At 34.8% G+C, this 18,542-nt stretch overlaps 1 protein-coding gene across 1 annotated transcript in view; it reads left to right on the forward strand.

The window, feature by feature from the left end:
• Positions 1–18,542, forward strand: part of RANBP9 (RAN binding protein 9) — a 96,268-nt gene that overhangs the window by 48,165 nt on the left and 29,561 nt on the right. The window contains exons 3-5 of the mRNA XM_015135575.3: positions 8,770–8,822; positions 10,327–10,494; positions 14,919–14,941. Coding sequence (XP_014991061.2) covers positions 8,770–8,822; positions 10,327–10,494; positions 14,919–14,941 — 244 coding nt within the window. The remainder of the gene's footprint in view (positions 1–8,769; positions 8,823–10,326; positions 10,495–14,918; positions 14,942–18,542) is intronic.

Below are 18,542 nucleotides of genomic sequence, written 5' to 3' on the forward strand. Positions count from 1 at the left end.
CTAATAATGGCCATAAAACAAAAATAAGTATTAAAAAGAACACAGAAAAAGATGGAGAGAACAGATGGACAAATAGCAAGATAGTAGGCTTAAGCCTATCGATAATAGGAATTAAACTAGAATGCTGTTAGTCTCCATTGTATGTTAGGCACAAACGTTACTTACATAACGTAATAAATATATAATTTGTGATGATCTACGTTGACATATTGGTCTGAAAAATCTTCATGTTCATTGCTCTTTGTAAACACATAGTACCACAGTAATAAATTTCTTGTTCACATAAATTTTGCCTGTCTGTTATTATTGGGTTGAGTTTGTTTTTGTATGTCAGACAGCCTTCATATTCAGTTTACTGTGAGTTACGAGCCACAGCCAGCCACACCTGGCGTTACAAATTTCCCTCTGTCAGATAACCCTCCTTTCATCACTTTACTATAACTCACAAGTGGTAACTCTTATGACACCCATTTCCCAAGTATAAACTTAGGTGTTTTTCAAGGTAAAATACTCACTTTCTTGTAGTATCTCTTCTGTAACAATTTTGTTGTTTTGAGACAAGGTCTGTGTCACCCAGTGCCATCACATCTTACTGCAGCCTCGACCTCTCAGGCTCAAGTGATCCTCCCAAGTAGCTGGGACTATAGGCAGTGCACCACCATGCTAATCTTTTTTTTTTTTTTTTTTTTTTTGGAGAGATGAAGTTCCACTGTGTTGCCCAGGCTGGTCTTGAACTCCTGGACTCGAGCGCTCCTCTCACCATGGCCTCCCAAAGTGCTAGGATTACAGGCATGAGCCACTGTGCCTGGTCTAGTCCTTAATAATTGAATAGGTGTAAAATTGTTTTTATTGTGTTCTTATCTTTTCAAAAATGTGTTATTGACAACGTTTTTGCATGCTGTGCTCCTAACCCCATTTTCTTTGTAAATCTTGCAGCTTTTATTGCATGATTTTGTATAATGTGGTGATTTTTTTGAAACTCGTATGTCATGATATAGCAGACCTGACTATAATTGTTTTATACGGTATCTCTTTATTCCTCTTTTCATCAGTTGATCCATCTTAACCTTTGATGCATTTCAGTGTAGGTATACTTCCCCCCAATCACTACAGCCTGTATATCAATAACTTGAGTTTGATGTCAGCTTACTTCTCTTTCTGTGTGTGTGTGTGGGGTACAGTTTACATTTGGTGAAATGCACATATCTTAAGTGTACTCTTTGATAAGTTTTGCAGATGGGTACGCCTATGAAATGCAAAACTCTATCATAAAGTATAGAACATGATCATTCCCAGAAATGTTCCCTCATGCTCCTTCCTAGTTAGGCCCTTGACCCACCCTTTCAGAGGCAGCCATTGTTTTGACTTGTTTGCTACCATAGATTGGTTTTTCCTGTTGCAAAATTTCATATAAAAGGAATTATATGGCATATGCTCTTCTTGTATGTAAAGCTTCCTTGAGTCAACATGACATTTTTGAGATAGATTCATTTGTGTTTATCAGTAATTGTTTTTGTTGTTGAGTAGAATATACCACAATTTGTGTATCTGTTCACTTGTTGATGGATACCCAGGCTGTTTCACGTTTTTCACTATTGTGAAGAAATCTGCCGTGAACCTATTTGTACGAATTTTTTTGGTAGACAAATCTTCATTTTTCTTATGAGTGATATTGCTGGGTCATAAGGTAGGCAGGTGTTGAGTCCTATGAGTAACTGCCAGTCTTTGTTTCAAAGAGGTTTTATTGTTTTAAATTCCTACCAAAAATATATGAAAATTCCTATTGTGCCATATGCTTGGCAACTGACGTGTTGGTTTTATAAATTTTACCTATTCTGGCAGGTATGCAGTTGTATCTCAGTGTGGTTTTAATTTGCATTTTCCTGATGACTGACAATTTGGAGCACTTTTTCATGTGCTTGTTGGCTATTTGCAGTATCTTATTTTGTGAAATATCTATTCAGATCTTTTGTTCATTTTTGAAAATTGAATCATCTATGTCTTTTGTTGAGAAGTTTTAAATTTTGCTAAAGTTTTATTTATGAGTTTACTCTTTTATGGGTCTTCCTTTTTGTGTCCTAATAAATCTTTGCCTTATCCTCAAGTCATTAAGATAGTTTTACATGTTTTCTTGTAGAAGCTTTATAGTTTTTAACATTTATATTTAGGACTGTGATTCATCTTTATTTGATTTTTTTTTTTTTTTTTAAGAGATGGAGTCTTTCTTGCTCGTCACCCAGGCTGGAGTGCAGTGGCGCGATCTCCGCTCACTGCAAGCTCTGCCTCCTGGGTTCACGCCATTCTCCTGCCTCAGCCTCCCGAGTAGCTGGGACTACAGGCGCCCGCCACCACGCCCGGCTTATTTTTGTATTTTTAGTAGAGATGGGGTTTCACTGTGTTAACCAGGATGGTCTTGATCTCCTGACCTCGTGATCTGCCCGTCTCAGCCTCCCAAAGTGCTGGGATTACAGGCGTGAGCACTGCGCCTGGCCTCTTCATTTGATTTTTGTGTATTGTGTGAGATAGAGATTAAGGCTCACTTTTTTCCACGTGGATGTCAGTTATCTTATTATTATTTGTTCACATGACTTTCCTTCCTCCTTTGGACTGTCTAGGCACTTTTGTAAAATATTAAATGACTATGAATGTGGGTCTCTTTCTAGACTCCTTAATCTGTCGCATTGATCTGTTTGTTGATCCTTAAGTCAGTACCATACTGTGTAGATTACTCAGCCCATGCTATGTTTTGAAGTCAGATTGTGTAAATTCTACAACTTTCCAAGTTTTTCAGAATGTTTTAGATCCTTCACATTTCCATGTAAATTTTACTTACTTAATTTTAATTTTTTATAGCTGCCTAATAGGTGTCCATGTCTTGGGCGTACAGTGATAATTTAATACATTCATATAATTGTAAAGATAAAATCGGAGTATTGGGGGTATCTATTACCTTAAATATTTGTCTTTATGCTGGAAACATTTGGCGTATTCTCTTCTAGCTATTTTGAAATGTGCAATAGAATATTGTCAACTATAGTCATCTTACTGATCTATCTAACACTAGGTCTTGTTTCTTCTATTAAGCTGTATATTTACATTCATTAATCAGCTTCTATATACACTTTAGAATCAGCTTTTCCGATTAAAAAAATAAAAGAAAAGCCTATTGTGGTTATGCTTTACATTGCGTTGAGTCTGTGATCAGTTTAAAGAGAATAGTAGCTGAGGTGCCCAGTACGTAGACATGATATGTTTTGCCATTTATTTATGTCTTTTAAAATTTCCCAAAATGATGTTTGGTAATTTTGAGTAGAGAGGCCTGCATGTCTTTTGTTCAGTGTTTTATGTTTTCTGATGCTGTTTTAGATAGAATTGGTTTTCAATATTTTGTTTTTCTAGTATTTCTTGCCAAATACAGTGGACTTTGTAATTAACTTTGTATCCTGCAACCTTCTTAAATTCACTTATTCCAGTTATTTTGTAGATTCCTTAGGATTTTCTTTATAAACAATCATCTGTACATAGAGCCAGCTTTATTTCTTTTTAATTTTTATGCATTTTATTTCTCTTTTTTTGCCGTGTTGAAATGGCTAGGATTTGTAGTATAGTGTTGAGTAGGAGTAGTGAGCACTGGCCTTCTTGCTTTTTTGTTGGTTTTCGGAGAATAGTGTTGAGTATTTCACTATTAAGCATGTTAATTGTAGGGTTTTTATAGATACAGGTTGGGGAAGTTCCCTTGTTAGTTTGCTAAGAGTATTTATTTTGAATGGTGTTAAATTGTATCAGGTGTTTTTACTGCAGCTATTTCATGATAGGAGTTTTCCCCTCATATAGTAAAATACATTGATTGGTTTTGAATGTTAAACCAATCTTGTGTTCTTGGGTTAAACACTGTCTAGTAATCATATGTTATTTTGATACATGATTACAATTTCTTTTTATTTACTGACCTTTAAACTATGTCTCTGCTCTTTTTAGCGATTATTCTAGATTTTAATATATATTTTTCATAACCTGTTGCGAATTAATAGTGACCCATTTTATGTAAAATATAGAAACTTGCATTTCTACATTTGTCACTTCCTCCTGTCCTCCTTGCTGTAATTGTCGTATGTATTACATCTATATATGTTATAAACTACACAATACGTGTTACCACTTTTGCTTTAAAGAGTCATGTTTTAGGCAAATTAAGAGCATTTTTTTAAGTGTAGGTTTGCTGGCAACACATTATGTTTTTATCTGAGAATGTTTTTGTTTCATTTTTATTAAGAATATTTTTCTTGAAAGACATTTTGCATATGGCAGGCTTTTGGTTTTTTTTTTTTCTTTTTAGCACTTTTAAAGATTTCATTCCACTGTCTTCTGGCCTTCATATTTTCTAATAAGTCAGTGGAAATTCAACTCATTGTTCCTGTGAAAGTAATATGTCATTTTTCTCTAGCTGTTTTCTGCATATTTTTTTTCTTTTTTGTTAGTTTTCAGCAGTTCAGTCGTGATTTGTGCCTAAGTGTGTTTTTCTTTTTATTTAATTAATGTTTGCTGAGCTTCTTGAATCTATACGTTTTTTTCTTTTACCAAATTTGGGGAATTATTTTCAATTTTTTTTCTGTCCTATTCTGTTTCTCCTTGGGATTGGTTACATGTATTTTGGTACTGTTCCAAGGACTCTTACCCCCAGTACCCTTATCTTTTTTTCTCTGTCCTTTAGATAAGATCTGTTTTCATGTTACTATTTATTTTGCCATCTTCAGTCCACCATTAAGTACATCAGAAATATTTATTCCATACAGTTTTCAGCTCCAGGATTTCTATTTGGTTCTTGTTTTTGTTTGGGCGCCTGTAACAAAACACCTTAGGCTGGGTAATTTATTATATAAACAGCATACATTTATTGCTCACAGTTCTGGAGACTGGGAAGTCCAAGATTAAAAGGCTCCAGCAGATTCAGTTTCTGGTGAGAAATCTCTGCTTCATAGAAAACACCTATGTGACGTCTGTGTGTCCTTACATGGCAGAAGGGGCAAACAGGCCTTCTCATGCCTCTTTTATAAGGGCAAAAATCCCATTCCTGAGGGTGCAGCCCTCATGACCTCCCAGAGGTCCCACCACATAATACCACCACATTAGGGACTGGGTTTCAACATAAGAATTTTGGGGGACACACACATTCAGACCATAGTAGTTCCTTTTTATTGATTCTTTTTCTTTTCTGGAATTTCCTTTCATTCAAAGCAAGAGTATTTCTCCCTACATCTTGTGCATTGTAACAGTACCTGGTTTAAATTTTTTTGTCTGCTGATTCTCACATCTGGATTGTCTCAGGGTCATTCCCTGTTTGTCCTTTCTTTTGAACATGGATATTTTTTGTTTATGTGTCAGGTAATTGTGTCCTAGCACATTATGTATGATGATTGATTTTAAAACTCTGAATAGTGTTTTTTAAATCAATAATGACTTTTAGTGATATATTTTGTCATTTTCTGTGCTGATCGTTTCCTTGTCCATGCCTTTCTTCTATTTTCACTTGTCTCCCTGCTGCTAAAGTATGTCCTCAGATAGTTCTTTTGGGACAGTCTGTGTATAGTAAACCATTAGCTTTTATGTGTTTTAAAATACCTTATTTTTCCCTCATTCTTGCTGCATTACCTGGGAACTAAGTTCTAGGTAGACAGTTACTTTACTTTCAATACTTTGAACATACTGTGTCATTGTTTTTTGTCATCAGTTGTTGCTGGGGAGAAGTCTGCAGTCAGTCTAATTGCCATTCCTTGCTAGGTAATCTACTTTTCTTTCTGGTAGCTTTTAAGATTATGACCGTGATTGATGTTCTACAGCATGTCTTATGTGTGACTTAATTTTTATCTTCCTCAGTATGTTGTGTATATTTTCAATTCAGCAACATGTTTTTCAGTTCTGGAAAATTATTATCTAAATTATTTCAACAAATACTGGTACACCACTGTCCTTACATCTTAGTGATTATGTTTTTTTTTCTTTTAGTATATTCCTAAGTATACTTATTTTTATGTTTTTTTAAAATCATACTATCCATTGAGTGATATCATCTAGAATGAATTCATGTTCCAGTCATTTATTTTATTGGTCTTTTTCTTTTTTCTCATTTTTTTCTACATGCCTGTTGTGTCAGATTTGTTGATCTTATATTTTAGAATTTTGCCCTTGCAACCTTATTTTGATTGGGAAGTTTAACATTTTTCTTCATTTTGCTCATCTATCTTTTTCTCTTGTTTGTTTTCTTTCTTACAGTTTGTACTTGCTTTTTAGTTCATTCCTCCTAATCCAAAACTAGGTTTGTATTAGAGTTTCCAGGTTCTTGCTTCAGCATGATGTTGAGAGTATTGCAGATTCTGTAATGGATCCATTCAATAACTAACTGGTTTAGATCCTGATTAAGAGGTTTCTCCTCTCTCTTTCCCCTTAACTACACCACAATGTCAAATAAGCTCTAGCTTAGGCAGCAGGTGATATCAGTATATTCTTAGCCTCCTTTCAAGAGGAGAAGCCTGTTCCAACCTTGGGCTTTAAGCAGTAAACATAGTTGATACTCTTATGGAACATTTTTAGTCCTTGTTTACCCAGAGGAGGGGGAACTTTGATCCACTGTTAAGTGCTCATGGACTCAGAGCTTTGCAGGTCCATAGCTTATATCCCCATTCACAGCCTTGTGTTTCTTCTCATTGTCTTATGACTTAGACTTTTTAAATAAAATATAATACTTACATTTTATATTGTACTTGTAGCAAAGGGGCTGAATCAAAATACAAACTTAATGAGCCTTCTTGACTAGACATCTATATGTTGTTTCCTAATGTTTTGTCACTCGTGTCTCACTTGGCATATGCTCGTAGTAGTAATATTGCTCTTCTGAATCTAATTAACTATGTGTTTTAATTTCTGGTAGGGAAAACTGAGTTTTCTTTTTTAAAATTTTGTCTTTTGATCAAAATTATGTGTTTTTCCATATGAACTTTGAAATAATTTTGCTCAGTTTTAAAACTTCTGTTGGAATAGGTATTGAAATGTATAAATGTATGTATACATCATTTTAGAAAGGTTGTCCTCCTTTTTTGTTTTTGCACTCCAGTCTGAGTGACAGAGTCCTGGTCTGTCACTCAGGGTGGAATGCAGTAGTGTGATTATTCACGGCTCACTGCAGCCTCAACCTCCTGGAGTCAAGCAATCCTCCCACTTCAGCCTCACACATAGCTAGGACCACAGGTGCGCACCACCACACACAACTGATGGTTTTGTTTTTTTTTTTTTTTTGAGACAAGGTCTCCCAGTGTTGCCCAGGCTGGTCTTCAATTCTTGGGCTCAAAAGATCCTCCTGCTTCAGTCTCTGAAAGTGCTGGGATTCCAGCTGTGAGCCTGTGTGCCTATCTGAAAGACTGCCATTTTTATGCTCTCAAGTTATCCAGATCTTTACTATATCCATTTATATACAGCTTTTAATATGTAATTTTGAGCCTTCCTTGAGAACCTTATTCCTGTTTTATGTTTTCTGTAGTTATTGTGGCTGTCCAGCTGGCTGTACTAGAAGAAATATTAAAATGTTCCTCTTATATGTAGTCACTTTGCCAAAATGCCTGAATAATTGTAAAAGGTTTTGGTAGATTCTGTGGTTTTCTATGTATGTAATCATACCCACTACAAATAAAGGTACTTTTGTATCTTTTACTTTTAATATCATTTAGTTTTTTTTTTATTAAGTTTTCTAAAGCCCCTAAAACAGTATTTAACAATTATAGGCATCTCTTGATTTTAGTGGAAATGCCTTCAGTGTGTTTTACTGTTGAATATCTTGCTTGCTGTATTTGGGGGAAAAGTCTCATAGTTAAATAATTTCCTTTTATTCTTATTTTATTGGAGTTCTTATTAGGAATGGTGGCTGAATTTTATCAAATGCCATTTAAAACCTTGATAACAATAATGGTCAATTATCCTTTTAACAAACTGGATTCAGTTTGCTTTTTATTTTGTTTTTCTTTTTGTGTTCATATTTACAAGTGTATTGTGTTATGTTTTCTTCCTTTGAACTATCTTTATCAGGTTTTGTTAATGTTTTATAAGCATTTGAAAAATGACTGAATACCTTAATAATCTTTCCTTGTGTATTGTGTGGAGATTATTTTGTTCTAATTTTATAAATTGATAATAAAGAACCCTCTGTTTAGGTAGATTTTGTCAATTTGCTCAGTTTTAGAAAGCCAGTATAGAAAATACATACCTTGGGGTAATTTTATTAAGATATTTTTATGTGAGTTTGAAATTTTTTCCAAATGAGAATCCATATTTCTGTGTGTGTGTGTGTGTGTGTGTGTGCGCGTGCGTGCGTTCATGGTCTAAATTTTTACTGTGCCCCTTGGGAAACATATTTGTTTCCTTAACATTTTTTTTCTTTCCACAATGCCTCTGTGCTTTTTTGTGAGAAATCTTAATCCCAAACATTTATCTGTAAATAAATTGGAGATATTTTTTATAGGTGTCAGTAGAGTGCATAGCTGTGTATTAATGCTTTGTGTATTTATGAATTATTACCGTATGAGTTTGCTGTGAAGTCTGAGTATTATTGGTACTTAATATTGCCCATTGTTGTTACGTAATAAATTGTAATAAAATTTTTGTAGCTACCTTAGGAGTTCGACCTTGGGCTTGGTTCTGATATTGTTTCAGAGTGTTTGGTAATTTATACATATATGACTATAATAATGTCCTTTTCTTCTCTCCCCTCACCCCCGCCAACAGTTACATGGGAATTGGTCTTTCTGCTCAAGGTGTGAACATGAATAGACTACCAGGTACACTTGTAATTGAATTACAGTATTATGTCTTATGAGTAGCTCTTTCTGGTTAAAATTTTCAAGTAAGAAATTATAATATTTAAAGATACTGATTTACTGTGTTTTTAATCATCAATATCATGAATTTTAAGTGAAAGCTGTGTGGGATTTTTTTTTTTTTTTTTTTTTTTTTTTTAAGACAGAGTCTCACTGTGTCACCCAGGTTGGATGGCGGTGGTGCAGTTTTGGCCCACTGCAACCTCTGCGTCCTGGGATCAGGCAGTTTTCCTGCCTCAGCCTCCCGAGTAGCTGGGATTACAGGCATGCGTCACCAGCCCCAGCTAATTTTTGGATTTTTAGTAGAGATGGGGTTTCACCATGTTGGCCAGGCTGGTCTGGAGCCCCTGACCTCAGGTGATCCACCTACCTCCGCCTCCCAAACCGTTAGGATTACAGGCATGAGCCACCGTGTCCGGCCTGTGAGTGGTTTTTAATAAATTTAAATTTCACACTGTTTAGTAAAACATATAGTATATATGTCATGCTTTTTTTGTATTTTGATATTTTTAAGTTTTAGTACATAGTAATATCAACTACTTTAAATATTTTAATGTGGCTGGTTATATTGGCTACCCATCACATTTTTTACTTTTAACCCATCTTCAGTTGTTTAATGTTCTGGGAATATCGACTAATACTTAAAGTAAACTCAGGAAGAGATGAATAGAGATGGCAGACCTGTTTCCCAGCACCACTTATCAGAGGGAAGTGATTCTTAAATTGTGTCTTTTAATACTCTCTTTGCCAAAGTTAAAAATTAATTTTGGCAAGACTTTTTGAAGTACAAGGCAAAACTATCAATGTAAAACTACATGAAGTGCCTGAAAGAAACAAACCAAGACAATGTAGTTGCATCTGATTGTAATCAGATATGTTACCTTGACATACTTTCTTTGTACCCTTTTGCTTAAAATTATACTTGAAAGAGGGTTTGAGGTTTTTATTATTTGAAAACTCCTTATAGAAGTAAATGATCAGGTAAAAATCTCTTAATGATGATATAAACATATTTGTAGTTTGGTAAGACCACACCTTGTTTGGCTTTTATATTTGGATCACAGCCTTGAGAAACTTGCGGTGGTTGAATAGGATGTAATCTCTTTATGTTATATGAAACGTGTGTGTGTTTCTTTAAATCAAAGCAAAATTATTTTTAGTATATTAGCAAAACGAATATGCACAGAAAATGTGTCCTCCTGTGGGTTAGCATTTATGTTGGTTTTTTCTGGTAGGGATTCTCTCTGTTTAATATTTTAGTGTTCTGTGTAGCTATTTTTCTTAAATTTGTAAACAGTATTTTAATATAGAATAAATTTTGTAATTGTTAAGAATTTAAATGTACATTGGAAATTTCACTTTTATATTATCTTGTACTGTTCTGATTTATCATAATCTTAGTGAATAAACCTAGTACAGAGGAACCTTACTTTTCATTGTAAATATGCCGGAACTTTCTCCATAGGTTGGGATAAACATTCATATGGTTACCATGGGGATGATGGACATTCGTTTTGTTCTTCCGGAACTGGACAACCTTATGGACCAACTTTCACTACTGGTGATGTCATTGGCTGTTGTGTTAATCTTATCAACAATACCTGCTTTTACACCAAGAATGGACATAGTTTAGGTACTGAGATAATATGTTGCATGCAAAATAACCAAATACTGAGATTATTATACTTCCAGGATGGTGGTTGTATTTATTATGTGATTCTCCTTTATAGATAGATGCCTCTGAAAATGATTTCTTCCTTTTTCCCCAGATAAAAGCTGAGGAAATGGTGAATATTTATATTCTGTGAAGGCCATCTATATGATACATATATGTATAGGAGTTACTGTAGAAATAATCCCTACACTGAGATATTTATTCTGGAAATAGAAATGCCACGAGTTTTCTGCTTTAAAAAAAACGCTACACAGTATAATCTAATTTTCTAAGTAACAGGTGCTAAGAAAAAGGAGCAGTCAGTTGTTAGGATAGTGTGGGGAATAGTAACAAAGGAAGGGAAAGCTTGATGCCACAAGCATATGAAGGGCATCAACACACTCAAAGGTCAGATCTGCTAACAAAGATGGCTAAGTTGGTAAATACAAGTTTGTTCTATGGAAGGGAGCAGAATTAAGCAAACAGTGACAAAACTTCTGAGAATAAAAAAACTTCTGAAAATAAAATAGGTTATGGACAACTTGAAACCCATACATTGTAAGACTAATAGTAAATTAAGATTTTCAGTGGAATATTCATTTACTCATAGCACTTCAAATTTGAAGTTGTATGTGGTCATTATATTCCTTTTTCTTAGAAGTTTTTTTTTTTTTTTTTTTAACTATAGAAAGTATAAAGGATAGTGACACTGATGCTTTTTGTTTCATAAAAAAGGATTTCACATTTTACTGCTGGAAAAATCTTTGACTCAAATTATTTTTAATGAGGTAAAACGAAAAGAAGCATAAACTAAGTAACCCTAGAAGGCAGAAACTCTGCTTATAAATAGTATTTAGAAATTAGACTTAAAGTAGTATGCTTAGACATATAATAGATGTTCTTTAACACAAAAGCTGTTTTTTCTGTTATTTCACAGTATAATAGAAAATTCTGAATTTCTGGCTGCACTGGCAGTACTCTTTTCAAAGTGTTTCAATGTATTTCTGATATAAAGTTAACTTTTTTCATATTTAGCTTAACATTTCTATTTCTGATTACTGATTTTAATTCTGAAGTCCTTCTGTATTATCTGACTTGAAAGTTTTTCTCAAGTCCACAACAGATCCTTTTCTCACTAGTACAATAATGTTAAGGACCCCAAGCAAATTATGTATATTTGTGTGTGATTTCATTGTTGTAGCCACCTGGTTTCCAAGAACAATACAGTCCTCTTGAATTTATTTGTTGTTGCTATTCTGACTGATCATATAATCTTAGTTGGCTTGACTGCTTAAGATGTTTGAAGTTTTGAATCCGGAGAAATCTGGTTTTAGGTATGATCTTTGGCTCAAAAACCAAAGAATACACTTTTAAAAAACCACAATCTCTTTAACATAAACTTTGAAAACTTTCCAGAGAAGAAATTTCATTTTGGGAGATAAGACAATCACAGGTGATATGATTTTATTTGTTCCCTGTTTTCACAAAGATTTAAATTAAATTTTTCTCTTGGCTGAGAAAGCTATTTTTTGAAATGTGTGATGTGTCTTTAAAAAGATGCACCTAATAATGGAGTCACATTATAAATTTTAATTAATTAATTAATTTAGTTTTGAGACAGTCTCCTTCTGTCGCCAAGGCAGGAGTACAGCGATGCGATCTCAGCTCAGAACCTCCACCTCCTAGTTTCAAGCAATTCTCCTTCCCCAACCTCCTGAATAGCTGAGATTATAGGCGCACCATCACCCCTAGCTAATGTTTGTATTTTTAGTGGAAATGGGGTTTCACCATGTTGTCTAGGTTGGTCTTGAACTTCTGACCTCAAGTGATACACCCGCCTCAGCCTTCCAAAGTGTTGGCATTACAGGCGTGAGCCACTGCGCCCAGACCACATTTTAAGTAAACCTGAATGTTTGGCATTATTCATTCTTAAATTTAATAAATATTAAACACATAGAGAGGTGGTATAACAATGGTTAATAACAGTTCTTTAGTCAGACTTGCATGGGTTTGACTCCTGGCTTATGCCATGTAACCATATATAAAGTACTTAACATTTCTTTGCCTTAGTTTTCTCACTTTGTCAATTAGGATCACTGTAATACCTATCTCACTAAGGTTGTTAGAGTAAACTGCTTAGTATGTGCACAGTTCTGGCATCTAGTGAATAATCATTAAATGTTATTTAGTATCATTGTTTGTCAGCCCTGAGCTAGGTTCCTGGGATCCACTGGTAAAACATTGATGAGCGGAAATGACTTCTCTAGAATAGGAGTCTACAAGCTATGGCCAAGTTAGCCTCCTGTGTATTTTAAAATAAAATTTCATTAGAAACCAGCCACACCCACTTACATATATTGTTCATGATTGCTTTCCTGTTACAATGGGAGAGTTGGGTATTTGTGTTAAAGACCATATGGCCTGGAAAGCAGAACATATTAGTAGTCCTTTGTAGGAAAGCTTTGCCTACCTCTGGTCTGGATTTGACATCTTAGAAGATAAAATACTGTTAAATATTTAGTTACTATTCCTTTGTACTTCCTAAATGGATAATCTGTACCCAAAACCTGATACATCTTTAGTTTCTGTCTCATGGAAGACTTTCAGAATATATATTTGCTTACTATATAAAGAAAAATAGAAAGGTTTTATTTAAGAAAATAAGAGAAAAACATTGCAGTATATAGGTTAACTTAATTTGATAATTTTTTACTTTGTTTTATTGAATAACATTCACCAATTGAAGATCACTTTTCAAAAAACCTGACAAATCAGGAAATTATGAATATAGAAAATTGCTTTCTATGTAAAATTCAAATAGTTACATCATCTTGTTAAAGTGGCATCTTTTCATGGTCTGAGCAAAAACGTGTGGTAACTTTATTTGGCAGTGTTAAAAAATGTTAACCTTTGGAATTAATTTTGAATTTTTCATTAGAGTTTTTGGTAAAGTGAAGATTTCAGTAATTACAGACACAAAGGATTTTTGCTAAGGATAGAATATACAGTCTTCATTATAACTAGACATCTTTGAGAAAAATAATTGATTAGCTTATGAAAAAATATTAGAAATATGTATATAGTATATTAAAATATTTATTCTCTGTTGCTTTCTGTATTCTTTTTACTTTTGTGAAATTTTGGGGGTAAATTTTTTATTTGGGCTGATAGTACTTTGCTGTCTGTGTTATTAATGAAGTTAAATGTAATGATAATGTTTTATATGGGGGAAACAGGAACCCTAACTTTGCTTTCCTTTTAAGAAGCCACCATGAATTTACTAGTTTTTAAAAATCGTGAAAACAGGGCTCTACTAACTACAAAACATTATTTTTACACATTATTTTAAAAGTGTAAAATTTATATTCAGTTTGTCTTTTAACTTTATTATCTTAATAAATAGTTAGATGGTTTCTGTTAGTACAGCACAATCATAGAAGAATAAAATGTCAAGTAGGAAGAGACCTTAAAAATAATTTAATGGAAATTCCCTCGGTTTTAAGATAGTAATCAAGACTGTAGAAACAGTGGTGCTGGTTTGGTTTTGATTTTGTTTTAGACTGGAAGAATTGAGATCAACTGACTGACTCACCAATACTGCTCTCCCATTATTCTAGCGCTAAATCTTTAAAAATATATCTACAGAAATACTTTATTATCTTATTTTCAGCTAAGTTGTGTATTTGAATATTTGAAAGGAGGTCGTTAAATTGTCAGGTTGGGTTGACAGTAGACTTGTTACAATGATATTGCCATTGCTCAAGTTGTATCTAGAACGTGACTGTTGTAATTACTGTGAAAAGGTATTCAAGAGAAATTCTCAACTGTGCAAAATCCTTTATCCTTTGAAGGAGGAATTGATTTTTCCCACGAGTAAATCATAAGTTAAAGAATTTACTTTCATAAGAAACATTTTTTAAAGAAGCAAAAATATACTGTATTTTCTCTTGTTTGCCTTTTATAACAGAAAAACTCCTTTCCTTCCACCTAAAATTACTTAAAAGCTAAATCTAGATGATAATTATTAAACGATGAGGCTACAAATGGCAACTTGGGGGTAAAAAATAAACTGTGACTGTTTTGCAACCAACTTTCTTAATGTGTTTTCTAATGTAGCTTTGAAGATATATCTAAAAGTATTTCAAAAATCCTGGAGACAATGGCAACATCTCAGAAATAAAATTTGTGTATGACTAGCAAGGCTGATTATCTTGAAGGGGAACAGCATTCATTCACCCAGACATATGGTAGTGTTATTGATGAAAAATTAGTCTTATTATTTTTTATTTAGGCTTTAATGTTTTTTCTTTTGCCATTTGTTTCCTTTTAGTTAGAAGTTCAGCTTGTCAGTATAGTCTGCTTTGAAAAACAGTTTCTAATGCCACTTTTTTTTTTCTTTTTAGGTATTGCTTTCACTGACCTACCGGTAAGACTTTTTTTAAAGGCAATTTTCTATTTTTAATTAAAGGAAGTATAAAGAACTGATACTGGGCATATTTAGAAAGTTTAAAATAGAGTCTTATTGATATTTATTAAGTTCATATGACATGCAAAGAAGAGGTCTTTTCTCTAACCACCTTGGGTGTAGACCCTCAGAAATCAAGCTCCAACTTGCGCTGGATTCATTGTATAAAGGAAAATAAATCAGAATTGATTCTCAGGTATCTTTTTAAATGTCACCATTCATTCATTTGAAATGTATTTCCTTGGACTTTTCAGCAGAAAGCTGTATAGCAGTTCTAATTATTTATTCATCCAAGCTATATAGAGGCCTACCGTGTGGCAGGTTAAGTGCTTGGAATATATGAGTCAACAAAACAGGTAGTAAAGGTCTCTGCCCTCTTGGACTTTATAGTATTCAAGCTGTGAAAGTTAGAGAATAAGCAGTACATGAAAAACAAATAAAGTAGAACATATTTTAAGGGTGTTAAGTATACTTTGGAAAGAAAGGGGAAAAAAAGAGAATGGGAATACCAATGGTAGGACATAAGGTTGTTCAAGTTGCTCCCCTTTGCTCAAGGTGAGACTTGAGCTAAGGCTTTGGAGGAGTGAGGGAGTCTGCCAAGTGTATATGTAGAGCAAGAGCTTTCCAGGCAGAGGGAAGTTAGGGAAAAGGTGCTTAGGCAGGAGCACACATGGCTTGTTTGAAGAAGGGTCTGAAGTGTGGGAGAGAGGAGTGAGGAGGGCAGAGCATGTGTAGTAGTAGATGATCAGAGATAATGATGGGGTGGGGGTAAGCTATTAATAGACCATCTAGACCTGGGCAAGCCATTGGGAGGGCTTGGACATTTACTCTGAGTGAAATACAAAGACATTGCAGACTTGTATTTGTCATGATATGACTTCAGTTTTTACAGGATCACTGTGATTGCTTAGTTGAAAAATAGACTAGGCTGGGCGCAGTGGCTCACGCCTGTAATCCCAGCACTTTGGGAGGCTGAGGTGGACTGATAACGAGGTCAGGAGATCGAGACCATCCTGGCTAACACCATGAAACCCCGTCTCTACTAAAAAAAACAAAAAAAAAACAAAAAATTAGCTGGGCGTGGTGGTTGGCGCCTATAGTCCCAGCTACTCGGGAGGCTGAGGCAGGAGAATGGCATAAACCTGGGAGGTGGAGCTAGCAGTGAGCCAAGATTGTGCCACTGCACTCCAGCCTGGGTGACGAAAGAGCGAGACTCTGCCTCAAAAAATAAATAAATAAATAAAGTTATATGGGAGTAAGGGTAGAAGCAAGGGGACCTGTGAGAAGACTATTGCAGAAATTTAAGCAAGGGATGACAGTAACTCTCTTCAGTAGTGGTTTGATTTCACAGATCTTATTTACCAAAGCCAAGTCACTGTCTGTTGTAATCTGCATCATCTATGACACCAAGGGGGAAAAAAGCTAACTCTGACATAATGCCTCCCTTATCACTTAGCATTTTTATCTTATACTCAATGATCTCTTAGGTTTATTTAAATGTAGATTTTTAATCTGTGTCTGTTTTTAGGTGTTGCATACCTAAAAAAGGATGAAATAAGCAATATAAATTGATTAAGGTATTCCTAAAATTTCATATTCAGACTCTAACCTTTTAAATCAGTTTTTTTTTTTAGAGTGGATGCCATGATTTTCTTTGATCTCACTCTGTCACCCAGGTTGGAGCGCAGTGATGTGATCTTGGCTCACTGCAACCTCTGCCTCCCAGGCTTGAGGGATCCTCCTATTTCAGACTCCCAAGTAGCTGGGACCACCAGCGCACACCAGCATGCCCGACTGGTATGCTGGGTAGAGATGGGGTTTCGCCAGGTTGCCCAGGCTGATGCCCATGATTTTCTTTGTGATACTATCTTCTCTGTCATCGAGAACATTTTTTAAGATTTCCGTGTTATGTCTCTGGGATTAATCTCCAAGCTGCGGATTATTCCATCGTGCACATTTGATGCTGTCACTTTCATGATATTAATCAATATCACGAAAATGAAAATTTCATCAGGAAAAGCAATTCAGTCCCAAGAACTTTTCAGTGAGCTCATTCCTTAACAAATTGCTCCTGTGCAGGCAGTGACAGCTGTATTGTGACAGCTGCCTGACCATAGTAAGGTGTCATCAATTATAAAACGCATTCCAATTTTCAGAGATGTTTTGAGAGAGATGGTGGAAGATTCAGAAGTAGAGAATAGATACCAAATCTGTAGATTATATCCGTTAAGAAAATCCTAGGAAAAAACAAATCAAAATTATAATAGAAAATAATTTTAAGCCAAGGAATATTTGAACCCTACCAATCAAAAGTACTCATGAAGAAGCATTGTTTAGATCTGGGAGTCTGAGGTGGGAGGACTGCTTGAGGCCAGGAGTTCAACACCACTTTGGGCAATATAATGAGATCTCACCTCTACCAAAAAAACAAAAAACAACAAAAAAAACCCTGCCACATTATTTAGTAAATAGTGATGGAATAAGTCTTTATTATTATTTTTTTAAATATGTAGATATTGTTAGGACAGAGTGTAAAGTAAGTTCTAGATGGATTAAAGAGTTAAATTTTTAAAAATCCCAAAATAATAATAACAAAAAATACGATTCTTTTAAAAATCCAACTGAAAACCAAGAGAATTGGCTAATGGATTGGATCTGAAAATTATGTAAGGTCTGAGAATTGACCATTGTACGTAGCAGAGTAGAGGTCACTGGTGACCTGGACAAGAAAGTTGCAGCTGTGGGATGGAGACATCCTGATTGTAATGGATTTTAGGAAGAGGTGAATTGTAGACAGTGGATAACTCTGGAGGACTTTGGCCACAGTGAGGAGTAAAGAAATGGAGTAGTAGCTGGTGGTGGAAGTGGGGGCAGCAGAAAAAAAAAATTAGGAGATTGAGCATGCTGACGAAAATGTTGATGTAACATAGAAAAAAAGTAGATGTAGCATAGAAAGAGGTAGACAGGTGTGTAATTGAGGGGATGGGCTTTTGAGAAGAGCATTGTGGGGACAGGCAGAGTGTGTAGGGGCAGATTCTGGTTGGTGGGTTGATTTGGTCTTTAACAGGTAAGAGACTCTGGTGAGAATGCTGTAAGTTTCATTTAGAGTTGGGTAAAGGGTTTAGTGACTTTTTTTATTTTTTTATTTTTTTCTGTTGCGGCACTAAGCATGTGAAACCAACTAGTCAGTGTGAGCTTTTGTTGTTGTTAGCTTTCATTTTCTTGTTCATAGATAGAGGTGATCATTTGGGAAAAGCTTGGTTGGTTGTAGACATGTTGATTATTTTCTCTCCCTCTTTTGAATCACCAGTTATGTTTTCTCCCTCAGGTAGCCAGTGATCATGTGCAACTTCCTTGTAACAGTGGTTACGGTGGTGGTTTTAGGTTTCCTTTTAGTATAGTAGTTTTCATTTTTAATACTGTAGATCTTCTGGGACTTCCACAGGCTTCATATCACTTTTCTTTTAAAGGAAGCATCAAGGAAGCGTTGATATATTTGTCTTCTACATCTGGGATCTCTCACAAGCTACCCATACCATTGAATCCTGAGAGAAAGTATATT

This window comes from Macaca mulatta, chromosome 4 (assembly GCF_049350105.2).
Source record: "Macaca mulatta isolate MMU2019108-1 chromosome 4, T2T-MMU8v2.0, whole genome shotgun sequence".
NCBI classification, from domain to species: Eukaryota; Metazoa; Chordata; class Mammalia; order Primates; family Cercopithecidae; genus Macaca; species Macaca mulatta.